The sequence below is a fragment of the Martes martes genome (assembly GCF_963455335.1).
Source record: "Martes martes genome assembly, chromosome: 9".
NCBI lineage: Eukaryota > Metazoa > Chordata > Mammalia > Carnivora > Mustelidae > Martes > Martes martes.
In genome coordinates this window covers 107369408-107393196 of record NC_137896.1, presented here as the reverse complement: position 1 = coordinate 107393196, position 23789 = coordinate 107369408, and the positions used below count along the sequence as shown (strand labels likewise).

General features: G+C 42.3%; 1 protein-coding gene across 1 annotated transcript; it reads left to right on the top strand.

The window, feature by feature from the left end:
- Positions 1–21397: 21397 nt before the first annotated feature.
- On the top strand, positions 21398–22835 carry LOC308349138 (microspherule protein 1-like; the record flags this gene model as incomplete). Its single annotated transcript, XM_080813662.1, is given in 3 exon segments — positions 21398–22334; positions 22337–22450; positions 22453–22835. Coding segments are annotated over 3 exon segments (1434 nt in total).
- Between the last annotated feature and the right edge of the window lie 954 nt (positions 22836–23789).

Genomic DNA, 23789 nt, shown 5'->3' with positions numbered 1-23789 from the left:
ATACTAGGCTGCAGAGGGAGAGAGGGGGAGCTCCATTATTTTGTGGCCCCCAGGGGTTAATAACAGAAGCCTGAAAATGATCTGTGAAAGTAACAAGAATTCTGAAATAGAACCATTTAGGGAAAGAATAGTGATGGAGAGTCATACAAAGGAGGAACATTGACCATCACAACTGTTCCCTTAGCTGTTACAGTCAAAGTTTATTATTGGTTGGTAAGCTCTATACACTGCTACCTATAAATATTCTTGTAAGTTTCTTGTAATTTTTACTGGCAAATGTGCATTCAGTAATCCTGACAATTTCTTTTGTTTTCATAAAGTCTTGAAGCTAAAGATATTCCCTCTTGGCAATTTGTGATCTTGGCAAGAGTGATCTCCAGTGAAGCCAAAACCAGATAGTCAGTACCCCCAAATATTTCTTCTTGGATATATTACATATTTCACATCTATAGCCAGGAAAATAGAATGCTCAGCTTATGATAGAAATTCTTGCTCAGCTTATGATGTAAACTTTGAAACAAGAGTCAGTGCAAGATTTGAAAAGTTTATTCTATTATAGTGCTTTCAAAAGTTACCTCAGAAAGGAAATGACTGAAGGGAGATTTTATTATTCATTTAATAAAACAGTAGAGTTATTGCTGGATAAAGAATAAAAAATCTTAAAAACCAAAATTTAATTACAAGAGAGCAAAGTCCGCTTTCTTACAACTGAATTACAATTAGACCAATGGCAAAGATCTGATCAGTAACAAGACACTGAATTAAACTGAAAAAACAGTATCTCTGGAGTATCAGGGAAAAATAATTGTCAATTTAGAATTGTACACCCTAAATTATTAAACAAAATAAAACTTCATGGTAATACAAGTACCAAGAGGTTACTACTGATTAATCCAAACTAAAGAAGTATTAAAAAACCAAAAGTAGGGCGCCTGGGTGGCTCAGTGGGTTAAGCCTCTGCCTTCGGCTCAGGTCATGATCTCAGGGTCCTGGGATCGAGCCCCGCATCGGGCTCTCTGCTCAGCGGGGAGCCTGCTTCCCCCTCTCTCCCTGCCTGCCTCTCTGCCTACTTGTGATCTCTCTGTGTCAAATAAATAAATAAAATATTAAAAAAAAAACCCAAAAGTAAAAGTAAAAGTAAACCCAGAGGAAGGTGTAGAGGCAAGAAACCAAGAAACTGCAGTGAACATAAAAAAGATAAAATGTCAGTAAGTTTTAAGTATGGACTATAAGAATTAATTTTGGTCTGTACACACAAAGAACATAGAAAGTAAAGTATATGTAGACATACTGAGATGGGATATATTTAAAGGAATACTTCAAGAACCTTAAAGTCTTTATTTTGTTGAGGAGGAATATGGGCTGTTAAATAGCCTTAGAATTTAGAAGATAGAACCAAAACTATTTGGTATGGAGGAATAAGTTCAACAAAACAGATACAAGACCTTTTTGCTTTTTAAGGACATCAAATAGTATTTAATTAAATGGAGAATTAAAAATGTTCATAGAGGAGATGACTATGTCAATATCAAGATGTAGCAATATCTTAATATCAATTCTCTCTCAATTAATCTATGAATTAAATGTATTTCCAGTGAAATAAAAATTGGGATCTTTGGGGGGAACTTTGATAAATTAATTTTAAAACTCATATTTTAAAAAGACAAGTTGGTGTATGATAGAGGTGGTATTATGTGGCACGGAGAAAAGAAGAGGTTATTAAGTAAATGGTGCTGGTTATGCATATGGGGAAAAAGTTAAACTAATTTCTTGTTTTAATCACTTACAAAAATAATCCAGATGGGTTAATGACGTGTATGTTAAAAAATGGAGTTTTAAAACTTTAGAAGAAAATAGAGGAGACTGTCTTATAACTTTAGGAATAGAAAAGCCTTTCAAATGCCGAAAACAAAACTATGAGGGAAAACATTGCTAAATTTGGTTCCATTAAAAACATTTTTTTTTTGTTAGTGTATAAGAAAGCAACTGATTTCTGTGCATTGATTTTGTATCCTGCCACATTACTGAATGTCTGTATGAGTTCTAGTAGTTTGGGGGTGGAATCTTTTAGGTTTTCCATATAAAGTATCATGTCATCTGTGAAGAGAGAGAGTTTGACTTCTGCTTTGCCAATTTGAATAATTTTATTTCTTTTTGTTGTGTCATTGCTGTTGCTAGGACTTCTAGTGCTATGCTGACAACAGTGGCGAGAGTGAGCATCCTTGTCGTGTTCCTGATCTCAAAGGGAGGGCTGTCTGCTTTTCCCCATTGAGAATGATACTCGATGTGGGTTTTTCATAGATAGATTTTATGAAGTTGAGGAATGTTCCCTCTATCCCTTTGAAGCGTTTTAATCAGGAACAGGTCCTGTATCTTGTCAAATGCTTTTCCTGCAACAATTGAGAGGACCATGTGGTTCTTCTCTCTTCTCTTATTGATTTGTTCTGTCACATTGATTGATTTGTGAATGTTGAACCACCCTTACATCCCATGGATGAATCCCACCTGGTAATGGTGCATAATCTTTTTTTTTTTTTAAAGATTTTATTTATTTATTTGACAGACAGAGATCACAAGTAGGCAGAGAGGCAGGCAGAGAGAGAGGAGGAAGCAGGCTCCCGGCTGAGCAGAGAGCCCGATGCGGGACTTGATCCCAGGACCCCGGGATCAGGGATCATGACCAGAGCCGAAAGCAGAGGCTTTAACCCACTGAGCCACCCAGGTTCCCGGTGCATAATCTTTTTAATGTATTGTTGGATCCTATTAGCTAGGATCTTGTTGAGAATCTTAGCATCCATATTCATCAGGGATATGGGTCTGAAATTATCCTTTTTGGTAGGGTCTTTGTCTGGTTTGGGGATCAGGGTAATGCTGGCTTCATAAAAAGAGTCTGGAGGGTTTCCTTCTGTTTCTATTTTTTGAAACAGCTTCAGGAGAATAGGTATTATTTCTTCTTTGAATGTTAGGTAGAATTCTCCAGGGAATCCATCAGGTACTGGGCTCTTGTTTTTTGAGAAGTTTTTGATCACAGCTTCAATCTCGTTACTAGATATTAGTCTATTCAGGTTGTCAATTTCTTCCTGATTCAGTTTTGGAAGCTTATAGGTTTCTAGGAATGCATCCGTTTTGTCTAGATTGCTTGACTTATTGGCATATAACTGTTGATAATAATTTCTGATGATTGCTTTTATTTCCTTGGTATTAGTCATGATTTCTCCCTTTTCATTCATAATTTTATTTTTGTGTAGAAAACAACAAATAAACTGAAAATACAAGTCACAGACTATAAAAAAACATACATTCTGACAAAAGCTTAGTTCTAGAACATGTACATAACTTACAGAAATCAATGAGTGAAGATCAAAGACTTCAGCACAAAAATAGACAAAGAATATGAAGAGATGGTTTACAAAGAGTAAAATGGACCATAAACGGACCATAAACAAATGACAAAGTGCTCAATCTCAGTAGTGATCAAAAACATACAAACCAAAGCAAAATGAAGTACTATTTCATAGGATCAGCAAATTTTTTTAATAGATTTTATTTATTTATTTGAGAAAGAGAGTGGGAGAGAGAGAACCAGCACAAATGGGGGAGGGACAGAGGGAGAAGCAGACTCCCCACTGAGCATGGAGACCCACATCCGGCTCCATCTCAGCACCCTGGGATCATTACCTGAGTCTCAGGTAGATTTAACTGACTGAGCCAACCATGCGCCCCAGGATTGGCAAACATTTTATAAGTCTGGCAATACCAAGTGTTGGAAAGGATATTAAGTAGTGGTGACCCCTATCCTAGTGGAAGTATAAATTGATACAACTACTTCACAGGTAATCTGGTACTAGCTAGTAAGGGTTAAGGCATGCCTACTCACTAATTCTACTTTGGGTAATATGCAGTATTCTATGTATACCCCACAGAAACTTTTACATATGTATTTAAAAAGGCACGCATAACCATTTAAATTAAAGCCCTGTTTGTAATCAGGAAATGTTGTAATAACCAAAATATTCATCAGTGAGGCATGGAAAAATAAAACATGGTATAAGAATACATGGGAATACTACAATATAAGTGGATGAACTGGGACCACATTTATCAATGTAGATACTTAAAAAAAAACTCGAGTGAAGAAACAAGTTGCTGAATGCTTTATGCAGTATGATAGCATTTCTTTAAACTTGAAATACCCTTGACTATATGATTGTGATTACCTCTGGGTAGAAAGAAAGGAAATGGGTTGGGGGAGTTGTTAATAGAGGGCTTCAGCAATTTCTGCAATATTTTGTTTTAAAAAACAAAATAGAGACAAAGCAATATTTGAACCACATTAGAAAAATGTTACCATGTGTTCATGTGGGTTTTTGTGTGTTCATTATTCTTTATACTTTTCCATGTGTTTGAATTAGTTCAGACTTAAAAATTATTAGTAGAGAATAAAACCAAATCTCTGAATTCATGTGTTAGCTATGGAATGGAGTTTGGTGGGCATCTGCTCTCCAGGATACTACATGTAAATTTTCCAGGGACTGTCATGAGTCTTATTTTTTTTTTAAATGAGAAGAATTAGCCCAGGGAAGGTATTGGCAAATTAATGAGGGCCATCAGGGAGATAGTCTCCTTTACTCTACCACCTCTTCAATACATATAAAGGTATCTCCCAACTGTATTTGTAGTCCCAGAAAAAGTACATCACAAAACTTGCAGTTTGTGTGTGTGTATATGTGTGTGTGTGTTCGTGTGTGTGCTTTTACCCTTGACACTTCATGACTATTCATATATATATTTTTTGCACCAGTATCCATCCCGTCAAATTATATGCATTTTCCTTATATTTTTTTGTCACTTTCTAAAAAATATTTCATGTTCTTTGGTACTTGGAATCTGTGACTAAAGATATAATTTTTGCCATTTTGGGGGACAATATTTACTAACAGATTTTGCTTATGATTAATACTAATATTAACTTTCCCACACACATTCCTAGATATATGTATACAAAGGGTATTTTAAACATTTTTAGAAACATGCTTTTCTCATATTCTAAGAGGACAAGGTCGGTTGAAAGTATTTTTTTTTTAAGATTTATTTATTTATTTGACAGAGATCGTAAGTAGGCAGGCAGGCAGGCAGGCAGAGAGAGAGAGGAAGAAGGAGGCTCCCCGCTGAGCAGAGAGCCTGATGCGGGGCTCGATTCCAGGATCCTGGGATCATGACCCGAGCTGAAGGTAGAGGCTTTAACCCACTGAGCCACCCAGGCACCCCTGTTAACAGTATTCTTTTAAAATATTTTTGGAAGGAATAATACATTATTTTTTACATTTTTAATAAACATTAAGTGGATGAATAAAATCAACTTCCTTTCTTTAATATACCTCAACACATAGTGCACATTTTAGAAGTTTGTATTAAGTTGTGTAAATGTCTCAGAAACTTGGAGAAATCCTAATAACCCCCCACACAGGTTGTAGAGATTGCATGTGACTTGCTTCCTTACCCAGTAGGTGGCGCTGCTGAGAACCAACTCTCAGTACTGCTCCTGCTGAACGGGCTTCATGTAATTTTACGAAAATCTTGTCTTTGCTGGGTGAATTGTATTGGGATGTAAATGTTCAAAGTAGAAACTAAAGAGATACAAGAATTTCATCTTAATATTTCAGGGTAGAAGCTGTGGGGAGCAAGTCACATGAAGCCTCTACAACCTGCGTAATGTAATCATTACTATGTGTGTATAGAGGTTTCATAGACTTTGTCTCACGTAATTCTTACAAGAAGCCTGGAGTGTGTGGAGAAGTGTGTGGAGGAACTGGATTCAGGTCCAGGATTTCTGACTCCAAAGTGTGTGCTCTTTCTTTCACTGCGGCCACACTTCCTGGTTCCAGTGTAAACAAAACAAAACAACACAAAAATCTCCATTCTCTAGAAATTTATATCCATGCAATTTGGAGACAAATTTCTTTCAGAGTAGTATGCTCAGGTCTATCTAAGGAAGAAAGCAATGGCTTGTTTATTCAAGTCACAGGAATGAATTAAGTGATGGCTGTCTTATCATCCCCAGATACGACCCAAATATTATTCAAAAGTAACACTTTATCTTCTTTTGTACTGTCTTCCAACTTATAAGGCATTTTGCAAAGCATATCATTTATAATTCATCTTCACAGCTCTTCAAGGTATATGGGATATCATAAATGTATAAAGGAGGAAATCCAAATTTCAATTCAGAATATCTTATTTTAAGGTGACTGTGTTTACACATGTCATGGCTCTTCATTTAGAAATTGCCTCTACTTCCCCTTCAATTATTTTTCACTGCCCAATGTTATTTTCATCCTTTACAGCGTAATAGTAGTAGTGAAGGAAATGGTGTGTCATTGAAACCATTGGAAGAGTTGGGATGTGTGTGTAGTTTGGAGGATTAGAGTTAATATGATCACATAATAATTCTATATTTGAAAGTGAAATATGAAGTCATATTTGGAAAATGAAATGAGTGCCATTATTTTTGGAATATAAGCCATGGAAAGGATGTTTGGCAGAGTTTTTAGGGTGGATATAGCTGAAAAGAGTGGAAAAATACCCATGTAACGAGAGCCGCAAGGGCTGTGAAATCAGTGATTAGGTCTGAATTCCAGCTTCACAGCAGAGTGGTTGTGTACCTGAAACAAGCTGCTCTGTTTCTGAGCCTCAGTTTCCCCACTGGAAAATTGAGAGAGTAATAATTATTTTGCAGATTTGTGTGAGGATTTATCAAGTAACATATATAGTAGATGGTCTAGAATAGTGTTTGATCCATGGAAGGTATTAAAAAACAAATTTTCGTTCTTTTTTTTTTTTTTTTTAAGTTCACTCTTCCACTCAGATAACTGTTTAGTTGCTTTGACTTGTCACATCTACTTTGTATCCCATCAGACACAAAGTTAGGCAAACACAGACTGATTAAAATAAAGGTGGTTTTGGAAGAAGGGAATCATCATAACATTTTTAAAAATTATTATTTATTTATTTATTTTGCTTACTGGGAGAGGGAAGTGTTTCATTTTGCCTGATTTGGATTGGGATGCCTTCTCTCCCTGCCAAGTCCCTTAGTGTGCAGATCAAAATGCCAGGTGTTGGGCTGGAGCCAAGTGGTGAGAGTCCAGTAAATGAGAGCCCTCAGGAAGGGCTTTACCCCTTCCAGCCCGCTGAGGGGCATTTAGCAGCCATCTGTCTTCTCTCAGTGAAGGAAAGATGCACTTCAAGTTTGAGCCTGGGCGTGGGTCGGCCTGTAATCCCTGGCTCTCATGACAGCTTTAATGACAACAGTCTTTGAAGGCCATCCTGTCACAGGTAGAATATTTCGAAGTTCCTGAGGCAAAACTGGTTTTACCAATGGATAGAATTAGGTTCTTTCCTTTACAGGGCACCTTGCCAGATGACTGGGAGGCTCCCTTCACTGACTATAATACATTTTCAGAAACCCTTCCTTTAGAGATTCACTCCCTTCGGCTAAAAATGATGAGGTAGGAACCGTAGGTTGGATCTCTCAACATCTGTTTCGTTCTTTCTTGTGGGCCTTGTGTCCTGCAGAGGCTGGAAAACTGTACACTTTCTTCCCCAGACTTCCTTGCAGTAGGGATTTGGATATGATTTGGGTTGCATCAACTGGGTGCTGTCAAAGGAGACTGAAATTCAGACATCAGCTCAGAAGGGAGAGTGGTGGTGTTGCAGGAGGTGTCTATTCTGTTCCTAGGAGGCCGGCAGCCATGCACTGCTTCAGGGCCAGCCATTCCAAAGGGGCCTCCTGATTCTCAGATCACCAGTGGCAGGTGTGACCTGGGAGCCAACAGCTGGAACAGCATCTTCTGAATGCCAGATTGCTGGCTGACATTATACATGTGGGCCGTTTGGCAGTGGTGTTTTGGGAGTGAGGCCCAGCCTAGCCTCTGCTCCTTCAGACCTTCCAATATAATTTTGTAAGCACCCAATCACTTGTAGTAAAATTCCTTCTCCCAAACATGGCCATAGTGACTTGTATTATTTACCACTGAATTCAGCAGTTGTATCTCAAAAAATTTTAAATCTTTTTGCTTACTGGATTATATCTTTCACCATTGCTGTGATCTGTGGCAGTAACTTTTATGGGGTGAAAAGAGGGAAACGGGGTGATATTGTGAAGAGATGGGGAGATTTGGAGCCAGAACACCGTGTTTTCACAACTGCTCTGCCATTCTCTAGTTGTGGGCCTTTGAGTGAATTTCCTTCTCTCTGTGGTGAAGTCTCTTTGTATACGAGGAGAACAATACCAAGTCCCTTTTGGGGATGCTATGAGAATGAAATAATATAAAAATACATGAAAAGCATCTTCCATACAGCAGGCACTCGGTACATATCGGATATAATTATAAATAGCTATCCATAATGTATGTGGATGCATAAAGTGAAGGTATGAAACACTGCCAGAATGCGTGCGTGCATGTGTGTGTGTGTGTGTGTGTGTGTGTGTGTGTGTGTGTAGGAGGGCAAAGGCAGGAATGGTAAGGGGGGGGTGTGGTACGGATGCTTAGAAGAGGCATCTGGAAAGGAATAAAACATTTTGAAAGGGCTGTTGAGAGGCCATAGCTGTCTGACTTTATTGCCTCACAGATGTTGTCACAAACCATTTTCTTACTAAGATGACAGTACTTCTCACACACAGAAATGCTCCCTAATACGTTATATATATATAATACACTGGTTTTCAGAGAGCTGTGAGAGTAGGGACCCTATTCATGTCAGCACTCCAATCCTTATTTGCTCTGTGGCTGCGGGCCCAGGTTCAGTAACGAATCTTCCTTTGCTGCAGTTTGTTCATCAGTAAAATGGGGATTAAAAATAGGACCTACCTCATTGAATTTTTTTGGTTTTAAATGATTTAGTACATGCAGGTCATTTAGAAAAGTACCTGGCACAGAATGAGTGCTCAGAAATAAGTCAACCAGAGAAAGACAATTATCATATGATCTCCCTGATATGAGGAAGTTGAGAGGCAACATAGGGGGTTTGGGGAGTATGGAAGGAAAAAATGAAACAAGATGGGACCTAGAGGGAGACAAACCATAAGAGACTCTTAATCTCACAAAACAAACTGAGGGTTGCTGGGGGGGTGGGAGGGAGGGAGAGGATGACTGGGTTATGGACGTTGGGGAGGGTGTGTGCTGTGGTGAGTGCTGTGATATGTTAATAAAAAATAAAAAGTTAAAAAAAAAGAATGAGTGCTTAATGAAGTTACTGATGTTTTTGTTGATGAATTATAATTTACTTTCTTGGAGTCAGCCTGTAAAAATATGTGCAGATCCATAACTTGGCCTATATGTCTGTACATGTGTGCTTATAATATGAAAGTGTGTGTGCGTATGCATGCTTATTGTGAACATAGATGTTTCAATGTATATATATATATATGTGCACACATGTGGGTGCATGTATACCTTTATGTATGAATGTTTATATGTTAGGTGTATATGTGCTGTATGATGTATGTTCTTGTATTTACACACACACATTAGTATTTATGTAGGGGTGTACTTGTTGGAGATACTTGCATGTATGTGTGCCTAGGTATGTGTGTGTATGTTGAGTCTATGTGTATGGATATGCGTATGTGTCTTTGTTGGGTTTGTGCATACATATGTTCACAGGTGTATGTACAAGAGTTGTTATGCATGGTTGTCTAGGATGTTTGGTATATAACCTAATGCCTTCTACATTATAGTCCGTATGAGTGCCCAACCCTATGAGGTGGCACTGTGTGTGGCTTATAGTGGTAGGCGATACAGTAAAGGTACATTAAGAAGGTGCCATTTCCCCCTTGTTGAACTACAAGAGCAGTAGGTTTTCTCTCCTTTTCCCCACTCTACGGGAAGAAAAGAAAAAAATGAGGTAACACTATCTATTGTGTGTAATATACATTGGCCTAAACTACTTTATGCTTGGTTGGGTTTAATGGGTTTTACATTTATTGTTTGTCATTGTTTGAATCCAGCACAGCTGGTTTGGCAATCTAGAGAACATTACCACTTTGGAAAGCACATACCAGCCCTAAAGTAATCTTGGGATAAGCCATTCCAGAAATCTTGCCAAGAGCATTTCCTGGCAGTTCAGGAAAGTTATAGGCCTTCGGGATGTAGGACCAAATATCATCCAGAACTCTACTTCTCATTTGCTGAATTCAGTTTTCATAAAATAATAGAATTTTAGACTTGGCTGCCACTTTGGGCAAAGGTTTAGGGGTTTGAAATCTTTTATCTGTTTCCACAATCATTGCATGTGGTCTGGTCCTATCATCAACATCTCTCCTGGTTGAGAACCATTAATTTAGAGCAACAACTTTTTAAATGAATGAGTGCCCCCAACGCTCAAGGTAAAGGAATTTTCCCAAAGTCAAACAGCCACATGGGAATAGAGGCAGGCATTGAGTCTAGAGATCTTAGTCCTGGCTGAACCTTCATATTTAGGTCTGTTTTTATTTTTGGTTTCATTATCCCTAAGTTTTCATGCATGGACTCAGGTCTGGTGCTCACGGAAGCATTCTTTCAACGGCAGGCATGGTAAACACTGAAAAGTTGAAGTCCTTACCCTATTCTTGCATTCTAGATTCCCTATCCAATAGAGGATGAGAGGATTGGAAGGAATTTTCCCAGTCCTCATATTCCCTGTCCTGCTTTCTCCTCAGCTTTGGAGATAATTGTCACAGTTGAGTCCTGATGCTTAAAGAGTAGCAGACTCTATAAGAACCATGAGCTTCCTGAGTGGGGTTTAAATGGTCCCTACATGACCTTTCTCAGCCACTGAGTAAGGTATTCTGGAAGATGCTGAAAAATAAGGGGACTGTGACTGACAGTTAACCCATTGCCAGAAGTTGGGAGAACTTTTCACAAATGACATGGATGAAGAACTGAGTTGGAAAACACAGTCATGGAGTGCCTGGGTAGCTCAGTGGATTAAGCCTCTGCCTTCGGCTCAGGTCATGATCCCAGGGTCCTGGGATTGAGCCCCGCATCGGGCTCTCTGCTTGGCGGGGAGCCTGCTTCCCTCTCTCTCTCTCTCTGCTTGCCTCTCTGCCTACTTGTAATCTCTCTCTGTCAAATAAATAAATAAAATCTTTTAAAAAAAGAGAGAGAAAAGAGAAACACAGTCAGCAGCTGCCTGTGCTTAGACATGAACTAAGGCTACCCTCCAAAACGTAAGTACAAAATACCCTTTGTGATCACTTCACGTGGGCTACCCATGTGTGAAATGTGAGATTGGTATCAATCAGAAAACTGTCTATCTGTCTCCACGACTGCGAGGCTCGTGTGCTGGTAATTTAGTGTTGTCACAATACAATCTCCTTTCTTGCTGTCGATGTAACACATCCACTCAGAGACTGGGAGCTCTGCGGGCAGGAAGTGGTGGTTGGGGGAGACTTGTGGGGTTCGTGATCTCCTCATTGGTACTGACCTCACAAGAAATGGGCTGAAGACAGATGCAGAGAGGTTTTCATTTACTCCATTTGGCCAGTACACCAGAGAAGTAGCCAGTGAGAGTTGGGGACGATGTTACAGAAGCCTGGCAGAGCTCCTCTAGAAGAAAGTTCACTCAAGACTGCAAACTGGTTTGAATTATGCACAGCAACTTGTGGATTTGAGAAGTGATTTTATTTTATTTTATTTTTAAGATTTTATTTATTTGAGAGAGAGAGTGCGTGAGAGTGCACATGTGCAGGAGAGATCCCAAGCAGGGAAGGGGGGAGGAAGGGAAAGGGAGAAGCAGACTCCCCACTGAGCAGGGAGCCTGAGTCCGGCCTTGATCCCAGGATCCTGGGATCATGACCTGAGCCCAAGGCAGATGCTTAACAGACTGTTCCACCCAGGTGCCCCAAGAAGTGATTTTAAATAAGGTCTGAATGGAACAGAGAGTTGGGCCAAGGACAATTCAAACTCCTGTCTCTTGGCAAATGCAGGCCTGGATATATAGGCCCTCATTTGAGTTTTAATAAAAATAAAATTTAAAAGAACTGCATGAGAATGCATTTCCTATGAGATACAACTTTCTGTAAAAAAAAAGTGAGGAGCTATGTCATCCTGAAAATTCAGAGGTAGAACAGACTTACTAAAATTATTTACTGTAGGGACCACAAAGGAAAATTTGATAAGTATTTAGCTGTCTCAGTAAAAAGCTAGAAGACATGATAGCTATGAAGCAAAAGCAGAAAAGTATAAAGAAAAAACTACCAGAAATATAATCAGGACCCCTGATGTAATAAGAAAAGATTAAAAAATTAAAAGTGAAGAAGAATTTAAATTCTCATTAGAGTCAATTTTAATGAGAAGAATGGACATTACTGAACATCAAATCAATGATGTGGAAGGCAGAATAGCTTTCTCAGAATCCAAAGGAAAAGGACAGAGAGATAATAAGATGACAAATAAGATTAAATTCTATACATATGTATATCAGATGGTATATATACTTGTACATCCATACATATGTGTATATATGTGTATGCACAGATGTATGTAAATGTACAGATACACACACACACACACACACACACACATTGATATAGTGGAGAATAAAGAGCCAACTTAATCATTTTATATGTGCCTGAGGATGTACCAGAACATTCCAAAGAGAAGCAATAACTAACAATATATTTACGCTTAAAGAAAACTTTCTTGAGCTGAAAAAAATTTGAATAGGCTGATTGAAAACCCTCTATATTATCAGCAAAATCACTGAAAAGTGACCTCAGGGTCAAATTTTGAATTGCAAAGCTACAGGAATAAAGCTTGCCTATGTGCAAAACGTAAAAGGAGAGATTGCATAAAACAAAAGGAATCAGCATGGGTCTCTGACTTCTTGGCTACAATAAATGTCAGAAAACGAGGGACCCAAAGGTCCAAAATTTTGAGGGACGACTGCAGCACAGTCATTCTGTGATTACGTCTTTTCCCTTTACCAAAAGGCAGTCCTTACTCCCCACCTTGATCTAGAGTTCTTTGTCCACATGGCTGTTCTCCTAGAGCAGTTTGAGTCTGGGACATCATTGTTTGCTGTGGTGCCCATCCCAGAACCCTACATGGTGGGTTTTCTAGAGGGGTTTTGCTGGATGGAAATAGGATGGGATTACGGCCATGGGTCAGGTGCAGAGCCCTCAGATTTGGACAGCTTGGCACCCACGTGGGAACTCTGCAAACAGGATTATTCTGAAACAAAGTAGGCAATGGAGATGAGGGTATTTTGTAGACCACCTCCCACTCTATAAGAATAAAGGGCTATTTTTTTATTCCGTTAATTTATTATTAATCTAGAGTAGATGATTTCAGGGCTAAAAAATGGGATAAAATCCACTGTTGGCCCCAAAGGGAGACTTCTCCTTTTCTATTCTCTTTCTCCTTAGGTGAGTCTACATGTATTGTTCTATCAAAGTCTGCAATAAGGAAAGGATTAGACATAGACCACTTGCATCATAATGTTAACTTAAACACTGAGGGTATTTGCATTTTACATATGATCTCTGACTGAAGAACAAAAGGCTTTTTCTGTTTTAAAATAAATGTCAAACATTGGTAAGGAGTGGCCTGTGAAGCCCAGCCCATCTGGACCAAGCTGCCATCTCCTGTTGGCCACTGAACCTGGAAGTCATTTACATCAGTGGCCTCTCCACCACCAAGGGACCTTTTTCCTGGTCAGTGATTCCCCATTCTTCTACAGTTCCACCATCTTCACTCATTTCTGTTCAGAATTCCCTAGAAGACAGGGCTTTGTTGATTTTGAAAATTTTTGAGAATGATTATTTCTTTTTTTTTAAAAAATATTGTATTTATTTATTTCCGAGAGAGAGTAAAAGAGAGAGCACGAGTAGGCAGAGCGGCAGGCAGAGAGAGAGGAGAAGCAGACTCTCTGCTGAGCAGGAAGCCCAATGAGGGGCTCGATCCCAGGATTCTGGGACCATGACCTGATCCAAAAGTAGATGCTTAACTGACTGAGCCACCCAGGTGCCCCGAGAACTACTGTTTCTGAGGAAATTGAAGGCAATGTGGAATTTTGCCAAACAAGTTCTACCCTACAGGATATTTTTAGCAACAAGCCCACTCTGCCCTCCCCAGTCCAGCAGTATCTAGAGTTTTGGGAGGACTAGAGAACAGACTTTTCCAGAGGATTGGATCCTAGAATATAGAGAATTAAGAAGCAGATGACAGTGATAAGTGAGGGAAGGACAGATTATCACTGCCCTTTAAGGCTCTGTGGGGTGAAAAGAAATTTTTGGAGTGGTTATTGTTGTGGACATATTGATTACCACTAATCAGTCTAAGTGTCGGATAAATTCTTAGGATAAATTCCATGATGGGAAGCATTGTAGGGCACGTGCAGGGGTATACTTCCTAATCTCTGACATTAAGGAGTTTATAATTTAGTGGTAGGGACGAGATGTATATTTTAAAAAATTGGAGGATAACACAGCAAATAAGCCCTTAAGGATTGGGAGGGATAAGTGCTGTAGGAGACTCAGGAGGAGAGAACCCACTGCAGATGGGATGGCCAGAAGTAGATGGTTGAAGTAAATGAAGTTGAAGTTCAGCTACCTTCCAGTGTCTGGAATCCTTCAGTGACCCATCAGCCCATGTGGCCTGGATGGCCAGAACTTGGGGGTGGGGGTTGGGAGCTTGATACTTATTTGGAAGAATGACAAAGGGTAAATATCATTCAAACAGGTAGAGAAGGAAGGGGGGCTAGGAAGAGACCGTTTCAACTGGGCAAAACAAGAACCATGTGTTTCTAAATCCTGGCATGATAAACTAACCTCATGTTACCTTGGGGCTTGCCCCCAAAGACTGAAGATGTATGGAGCACAGGAGAAGTTCATAAGTGGTAGGAATTGGTGGCCCAGCCTAGTAGCCCCCATGTGAGCGAGAGGAGGACAGCTGTTGCTCTCCCCAGCTTACAGGTGAAGACACTGAACTGAGCAATCAGGCAAGAAGGAGAAGCCAAGGCCTTGGTGATTACACAAGGTTCTACACTACCTTTGCCCATGGACTGTGTTGCTTCCCTCTCTATATTAGGGTCGTTTGAACCCAGCAGACTGAGGGTTAATCTGGAAGAAGGAGAAAACCGCATTCCCTCCAGCCCTGCAACCTGGTTCATGGCGCCACTCGGACATACTGGAGATCAGGAACCAGCCCGCAAGTGGATGTGCGGCTGCTGGAGAGGTGAGCACACTCAGTGTTATTGTGTGATTCATTTCCTCCCCCCAGCTGGTGAGTTGGAGCGGTCTCTGCAGCTTTCAGCCAGACGCTGCGGGGCTCCAGGAGGGGCCTGGCTCTCCTGTACTGACGTGCAGATCTCCCCTTCCGGCCTCACGCAGGCCCGGAGCTTGCAATCCCAGTGCTCAAGGGTTATTAAGTGCCTGTAGTGCCTTCTGTTATGAGCTGGCTCCTTGGAGGGACCACGGTGTACCTCGACCAGCACCTAGAGCACAGGGACACCATCCGTTCCAGAGCAGCTTGCTTCTACATGATGCAAATTGATTAAAAGTCCATTTAGTCACAGGTGGAAGGGAAAACAGGCCACTGAAGAATTCCAGATACTGGAAAGTAGCTGAACTTCAGTGACCAAAGAGCATCTGGAGTATGCGGGAAAGGTCTCCACTGTGATTCAGCTGACAAGACTCAATTTGGCTAATTAGCTTCCTTCAAAGCTATGGGAAAGCAGTACTGATCTTAGGAGGCATGTGGGTTATCACTGTCAAATGGTCTCAGTCTAGAAAGAACTTCATCTTGGCGTTAGGATCTTCATTTCCCCCTTCTCTTCTTTTTTCCATTAATTTGCATGGCTTTGATTACCAATGAGGTTGAGCATTTGTATTCACTTCTATTTTTTATTGTAAGAATTCTTATTTATTATTTTAGAAAGGGAGGGGAGGGAGAAGCAAAAGGAGAGGGAGAGAGAATCTTAAGCAAGCTCCATGCCCAGAGCAGAGCCCAACATTGGGCTTGACCACACAACCCTGAGATCATGACCTGAGCCAAAATCAAGAGCCAGACACTTAACTGACTGAGCTACCTGGGCACCCCAATAGTAAGAATTCTTTTTTTTTTTTTTAAAGATTTTATTTATTTATTTGTCAGAGAGAGAGAGCGCGCGAGCGAGCATACGCAGACAGAGTGGCAGAGGGAGAAGCAGGCTCCCTGTGGGGCAAGGAGCCCGATGTGGGACTTGATCCCAGGACACTGGGATCATGACCTGAGCCGAAGGCAGCTGCTTAACCAACTGAGCCACCCAGGTGTCCCAATAGTAAGAATTCTTAACAAGGCATCTACTCACTTAGCAACTTTTTATGGGCACAATACAGCATTGACTACAGGCACCATGTTGAACAGCAGATCTTTAGAACCTATTCATCTCGCATAACTGAAACTTTATACCTGTTGAGCCGCAACTTCCCCTTTCTCCCTCCCCCAGCCCCTGGCAACCGGCATTGTACTCTCTGTATGGGTTTGACCCTTTTAGATACAGGTTTTGTAAATAAACCGAACATCCAAATTCCGCAGGTTGTATTTGGACATGAAGCTGAGTGTGCTTTTTTCTTGTGGTAAAAACTTAGAACTTTATCATCTTCACCGTTTTTAAGTGTACGGTTGAGTAGTATTGTGTTCACATTGTTGTGAAACAGATCTCCAGAACCTTTTCATCTTGAAAACCTGAAATTCTTATCCATTAAACGTCTCCCCTCGTTTCCCCCCTCCTGCCAGCCCCTGGCAGGCACCATCCAACTTTGTTTCTGTGAATTTGACTCCTTGAGATACCTCATATGTGGAGTGCTGTATTTGTCTTTTGGTGCCTGGCTTATTTCCCTGAACATCATGTCCTCAAAGCGTCTGCTGTGATGGGGTTTTCTCTTTCCTTCTCAAATCTGAGTAGCTGATTTTATGCGTATACTATATTCTGTTTATCCATTCATCTGTTGACGGACATTTGGGTTGCTTCTACTTCGGGGCTGTTGGGAACAGTGCTGTCAACATGGGTGTGCAAATATCCCTTTGAGCTCCCGCTTTCAGTGATTTTTGGTAGATAGCCAGAAGTGGGGATGTCCAATAACAAAGACTGGTGAGGAAGTAGAGAAATTGCGACCCTGTGCACTGTTGGTAGGAATAAAAAATGGGGCAGCCACGTGTTTTCTTTTTTTTTTTTGTTTTTTTTTGTTTTTTAATTTTTTATTTATTTTCAGCGTAACAGTATTCATTGTTTTTTCACCACACCCAGTGCTCCATGCAATCTGTGCCCTCCCTAATACCCACCACCTGGTTCCCCCACCCTCCCACCCCGCCCCTTCAAAACCCTCAGGTTGTTTTTCAGAGTCCATTGTCTCTCATGGTTCACCTCCCCTTCCAATTTCCCTCAGCTCCCTTCTCCTCTCCATCTACCCTTGTCCTCTATATTATTTGTTATGCTCCACCAATAAGTGAAACCATATGATACTTGACTTTCTCTGTTTGACTTATTTCACTCAACATAATCTCTTCCAGTCCTGTCCATGTTGCTACAAAAGTTGGGTATTTGTCCTTTCTGATGGAGGCATAATACTCCATAGTGTATATGGACCACATCTTCCTTATCCATTCATCCGTTGAAGGGCATCTTGGTTCTTTCCACAGTTTGGCGACCGTGGCCATTGCTGCTATAAACATTGGGGTACAGATGGCCCTTCTTTTCACTACATCTGTATCTTTGGGGTAAATACCCAGCAGTGCAATTGCAGGGTCATAGGGAAGATCTATTTTTAATTTCCTGAGGAATCTCCACACTGTTCTCCAAAGTGGCTGCACCAGTTTGCATTCCCACCAACAGTGTAAGAGGGTTCCCCTTTCTCCACATCCTCTCCAACACACAGCCACGTGTTTTCTTACCAGTTCTTCATTGAGCTAGATGCTTTGGTGATTAGTAAATGTAAAGCCTAATGTATTTGAGCGAGCCTAAGTCAGAGAGATCTCAAGATAGTGGAAATTAATGCTTGCTACCAGGAAGAACAGAATTGCAACACTGTAAATAAAGAGAAAACTTTATTCTCTGCATCAGCTATAAGGGGATAAGCCACAAAGAAACAGCTCTAAGTTGTTTATTATAATACTGATAAGGGTTCTAAATTGTCAGTAAGCAAGTTATCAAACCATGGAGGAGGTGTTGAAGGATATTCACAAAAATATGAATCGTGGTCCAGACTCCTGTGTTAGATAACGTGCATTGCATTCTGTGTGAAACACGGCCCCGCAGTTGTGAAATGCAGCAGCCCTGAGTGGTTCATTCTGGGAGGCGGGATCACAGGTGTCCTCTCTTCTATAGTGCTTTGGTTAGTTTGTTTTAAAACAAAACTCATGACTTCAATTTTTTTCTTTTAATAAAATCCTATAAGATGGCAGATAAGGGGAGTTTGCCCTGAACCTGGGATCACTTTAGGCACTGGGAATAGCCTCCTCAAACTTGCACTCTATCATGAGGTAAGCAGAGGTGCTCAAACAGAGGTGAGCCTTAGGATCATCAGGAGGGCATGTGGAAGCAGACCGGCCCTGCACCCAGAGTTTCTTATTTAGTGGGTCTCCAGTGGGACCTGAGGCCGTGAACTTCTAACAAGAGGCTACTCTTTCTGCTGCTGGCCCCAAGGCAACATTTTGAGCACTGCTGAAGAGGAGAGTGTTTCAGTGGAGAATAGGCCCAGGTATGCTCTTGAGCTGGTTTTGAATTTTTGTGGTGACAGCTGTGTTTGAAGTCTTGGTTCAGAATTCCAGCCTTCCACAGGATCTTCTCTTACCCCTCTGGGCTGCCGGGACCCCTTCGCCATCCCAGGTAAAGTCACATAAGGGAGAGACTTCACTTTCAACTTCTTTTCCAGACTCAAGACTAGAGAAACAAAATACACCTTTAAAAGCTCCTTTTTTTCCCTAAAGATTTTATTTATTTATTTGACTGACAGAGATCACAAGTAGGCAGAGAGGCAGGTAGAGAGAAGGGAAGGGAAGCAGATTCCCTGCTGAGCAGAGAGCCTGATGTGGGGCTCAATTTCAGGACCCTGAGATCATGACCTGAGCCGAAGGCAGAAGTTTTAACCCACTGAGCCACCCAGGTGCCCCTTAAAACTCCTTTTGACTAACTTGTTTGTGCCTTGGTTTTCTTCTCTACGACAGATATAGTATAAGAAATCTTTGTGGCAGGTGCATTATGAGAACAGGACTATATTTGAGACATTATAAGACTTGTCTGGAAAAACAAAGTTTTTGGTCCATTAAAAAGGAGAAAAACCTGAGCCTTTACGTATACTGCTAGATTTACTGAGTTACATAAATTGCTTAATCCCCAAAAGAGTTCAAATGAGGCCTTGTGAGCACAGTGGAGTGCTATTTTACTAAGTTCATGGTATATGATTTAAGACTTATCCAGAAAGATTTGCATGCATCGTGAATTTTGTTAACAAGGCTGATCAGTATAAATGACTTTTTGACAAAAGCCTTTGTGAACACTTCGGAATGTGTTCCAAAGGGGAGAGTTGTTTGTTGTTTGGAGATCATAAAATAAAGGACACATAGCAGTCGAGCTCCGGTGACTGGAAGGCCACGATGATGGCACTTATATTTGTAGCTTTGGTTTTCTAAAACACTTGACTGTTCTAAAATGCTTTCAAATTGCCTTGCTCTCCCCTATCCAACGAGGTAGGCTAGGTTGTGTTATTCGTGCCTATGTCTATAGATCAAGTAATCAAATTGAAGTTGTGTGACTTGCCTTGGGTGGTAAGCTGTGATTTAAACTCAGGTGTCTCCACTTCAGGGCTTTTCTCCCAGCATGTGCTGCTTATTAACCTCTTGGTCACTTTTTTTTTTTTTTTTTAAGTCTCCTAGGGGTGTAAGAAAGGTGTTACCTACCATGGTTTCTTCAGAGCTGTGCTGGTAGCATTACAGACAGCATTTCCTGTGACAGTCTTTTCTTAAATTTATGACTAAGAACTTGTTTTTCTTTTTCTTGAAAGACAAAGTTGGCAACATCACAGAATTGTGTAATAGGGCATAATTGTATAATTATAGAAACAACCATCAAATGAACTCATTTTTAGCATTAGACGAGAAACAGCCTAACGCTTTCTAATTCTGATGGGAAGGGATTTTACATTTAGAAAACCGTTCTTTTAATTTCACTCTTTGGCACTCTCCTCTGCATCTTAAGAGCCTGGGTGATTTCCTGGCAAGAGTTCTGCTAAGCCATGGCCAATGTTTAGTTGGGAGATGGAGGGGTGGGGCGGCAGCCTAGGTCTGTTGAGATTCTGCTTAGTCATACTTTAGGGAAGTGTCTCAACCTTGAGGAGTCACAAAAACCAAAGGAAGCAGTTTGTTGGGGGTTGGGGAATAGTCGCTTGTCAAGATCACTTTAACAGATGGGGCCTTGACATCTCTGCACAGTATGCATGCTGGGTGCATCTCTGGAGAGAAATTGGTCACGGCGGAGACTTTTACCTTTCTCCGTTTTGAGGAATTAACTGCAGAAATAGAAAGGCTTTCACCTCAGGATCCCCATAGGTCTGATGTTCAAATGCCAGAAATGGAGTCCTAAAGCTGAGGTCAGAAAGGTCTGGGCGAAATGCAAACACCTGTCAGCCTGAGCTGGCGGCCCACGGCTGTCCATGATGGGGTCAGCCCTCCAGCCAGAGTCCTGCATACACAAAAGAACCCAAAATAGTGGCCCCAGATTCTCTGAAGCTTGAGGCTCAGGCAGTGGCTCAGGCCTTTTTCAAATGAAAACAAACCTGGACTTAGGTAAGGGGAAACTTGATTCAGAGACCATTGTAGTAAGAGGCACACTCAGACTTTAGGATCTACAAGAGTCTCAAAACTGAGCAAGGGAAAAGGCTTTTCTTTCATAGGGAGGGGAAGCAGGAGTAGGAGGAACTTCTGTGGGGAAATTGGGTAAGCAATTAGGGTGGAAAGGTGACAGGATGGGGTGGTTTGACCGGAACATTCTCAGTGTGATTGGTCTATCCCCAGGGGTGAGCTGTTAAGAGCTCCATGTTCTACATGTTAGTGCTGCTCAGGCTTGGGATGAGTCCAAGTTCAGAGCCCTGTGGGAAGGAGAGAAGCCTGGTTGAAGTTCGGGCTAAGTCTGTGGGTAATTAGTGGGCCATGTGAACACTTGGCCAAGCTTGAGCTCTCTGGGTAGCAGTGGTCTTTCAGCGGTGGTCTACTCAGCACTCATTCCTGAATGTGGGCCCCAAAACCAGCTGCACTTGGTGGCTTATCAGAAACAGATTCCATCCCACCACCTTTTGGATTCTGTTCCCAAGCTTGGATATGCATCAAGATCAGAAGATTGTTAAAATACAATTGATGGGCAGACCCGGAAGTAGGTCTGCCTCATGGAAGCGGGTTTGGCCCTGTGGCTGCTGCCATCACTGGGGAGAAATTGTTGGAGCTGGCAGCCTAGGAATGATTCTCAGGGGCTGCTAGATTCATCTCTGACGGCATCAGGCACTGCCAGCCGCTCAGAGGATGAGGAGTCACTGGCAGGGCAGAAGCGGGCTTCCTCTCAGGCCTTGGGCACCATCCCGAAATGGAGAAGCTCCTCCAGGTTCATCAAGAGGAAGAAGTTTGATGATGAGCTGGTGGAGAGCAGCTTGGCCAAGTCCTCTACCCGGGCAAAGGGGGCCAGTGGTGTGGAACCAGGCCACTGTTCAGGGAGTGAACCTTCCTCCATCGAGAAGAAGGTGTCCAAGGCACTTAGCACTCCTGTGCTGCCCAGCCCAGCCCCAGGCCCCGGGCTCACCAAGCGTGTGAAGAAGAGCAAACAGCCACTTCAGGTGACCAAGGATTTGGGCCGCTGGAAGCCTGCGGACCATCTCCTGCTCATCAACACCGTGCTGCAGACCAATGACCTGACATTGGTCCACCTGGGCATGAAATTCAGCTGCCGCTTCACCCTTCGGGAGGTCCAGGAGCGCTGGTACGCCCTGCTCTACGATCCTGTCATCTCCAAGCTGGCCTGCCAAGCCATGAGACAGCTGCACCCAGAAGCCATTGCTGCCATCCAGAGCAAGGCCTTGTTTAGCAAGGCTGAGGAGCAGCTGCTGAGCAAAGTGGGATCGACCAGTCAGCCCACCTTGGAGACGTTCCAGGACCTGCTGCACAGACACCCTGATGCCTTCTACCTGGCCTGTATGGCCAAGGCTCTGCAGGCCCACTGGCAGCTCATGAAGCAGTATTACCTGCTGGAGGACCAGACAGTGCAGCCACTGCCCAAGGGGGACCAAGTGCTCAACTTTTCTGACGCAGAGGATCTGATTGATGACAGTAAGCTCCAGATGAGGTCCTAGAACATGAGTTGACCGTGGCAGACCGGCGCCAAAATCGAGAGATCCGCCAGCTGGAGCAGGAGCTGCAGAAGTGGCAGGTGCTGGTTGACAGCATCACGGGCATGGCTCTCTGGACTTCAACAGCCAGACGCTTGCGGTTCTGCGGGGCTGGATGGTGCGGTACCTGATGTGTTCTCGGGAGATCACCCTGGGAAGAGCCACCAAGAATAACCAGATTGACGTGGACCTGTCTCTGGAGGGGCCGGCCTGGAAGATCTCCCAGAAGCAAGGTGTCATCAAGCTGAAAAATAACGGTGACTTCTTCATTACCAACGAAGGCCGGCGGCCCATCTACGTCGATGGACGGCCTGTGCTGTGTGGCTCCAAATGGCACCTCAGCGACAACTCTGTGGTGGAGATTGCCAGCCTGAGATTCGTCTTCCTCATCAACCAGGACCTCATTGCCCTTATTCGGGCCGAGGCTGCCAAGATCACACCACAGTGAGGTGTGGTGGCAGGACCCATGTGCTCTCTCTGGCCTCAGTTTCCCCTGCCATTCCAGCCCCTTGGAGCTGGGCACTCAGGCTCCTGGAAAACCCATAGTGAGCAGGAGGAGACTCAACTGCTGGCCCATTGATCTGAGCCTCTGTGGGAAAGTAGGGCTGGTCCTTGGGAAGCCCCTCGAGGCTGGGACCCTCTGGCTTCCTTGGAGCCAGAGCCCTTCCCCTTCTCTCTCTGCAGGCCACCGTTCTCTTCCCCTCAGATTCCCACCTTTGTCCCTTTGTCTCCAGCTGATTAGCTTCAGACTTTTCCTTTATTATTTTTCTTTTGTAAGTAAAAAGCACCAAGTTCCAAAGTTAAAAAAAAAAAAATACAATTGATGTCCTAAACAATGGGTATAATCAGAAGACCTGGCTTAGAGAAGTAGATCTGCTACTCGACAGATGGATGAATCAATATACTTAGCCTCAGGCTCCTCATCTGCAAAATGGGACTGCTACCTACTTCAGGTAGTCATCATGAGGACTGGATGCTAATGTGAAAGTTCCCACAGGAACTAGGAAAATTTTAAGTTCTAAGTTATTGCCATAGATTTTGTTGGTTGGGTTTATGTTCCTATTTAGAGCAGTTTCCCATAACTCTCAGTATGTCCAAGCCCATGTGTCAGCTGTAAGCAGCTCTTCACTTAGCCCAGCATGCTCTGCAGAGATTTCTTTATTTAAAAAAATATTTTATTTATTTATTTGACACAGAGAGATCATAAGTAAGCAGAGAGGCAGGCAGAGAGAGTGGGGGAAGCAGGCTCCCTGCTGAGCAGAGAGCCAGATGCGGGGCTCGATCCCAGGACTCTGCGATCATGAGCTGAGCCAAAGGCAGAGGCTTAACCCACTGAGCCACCCAGGCACCCCTCTGCAGAGATTTCTTATGTGTACTGCAATAGGTGAGAAATTAGAATGGG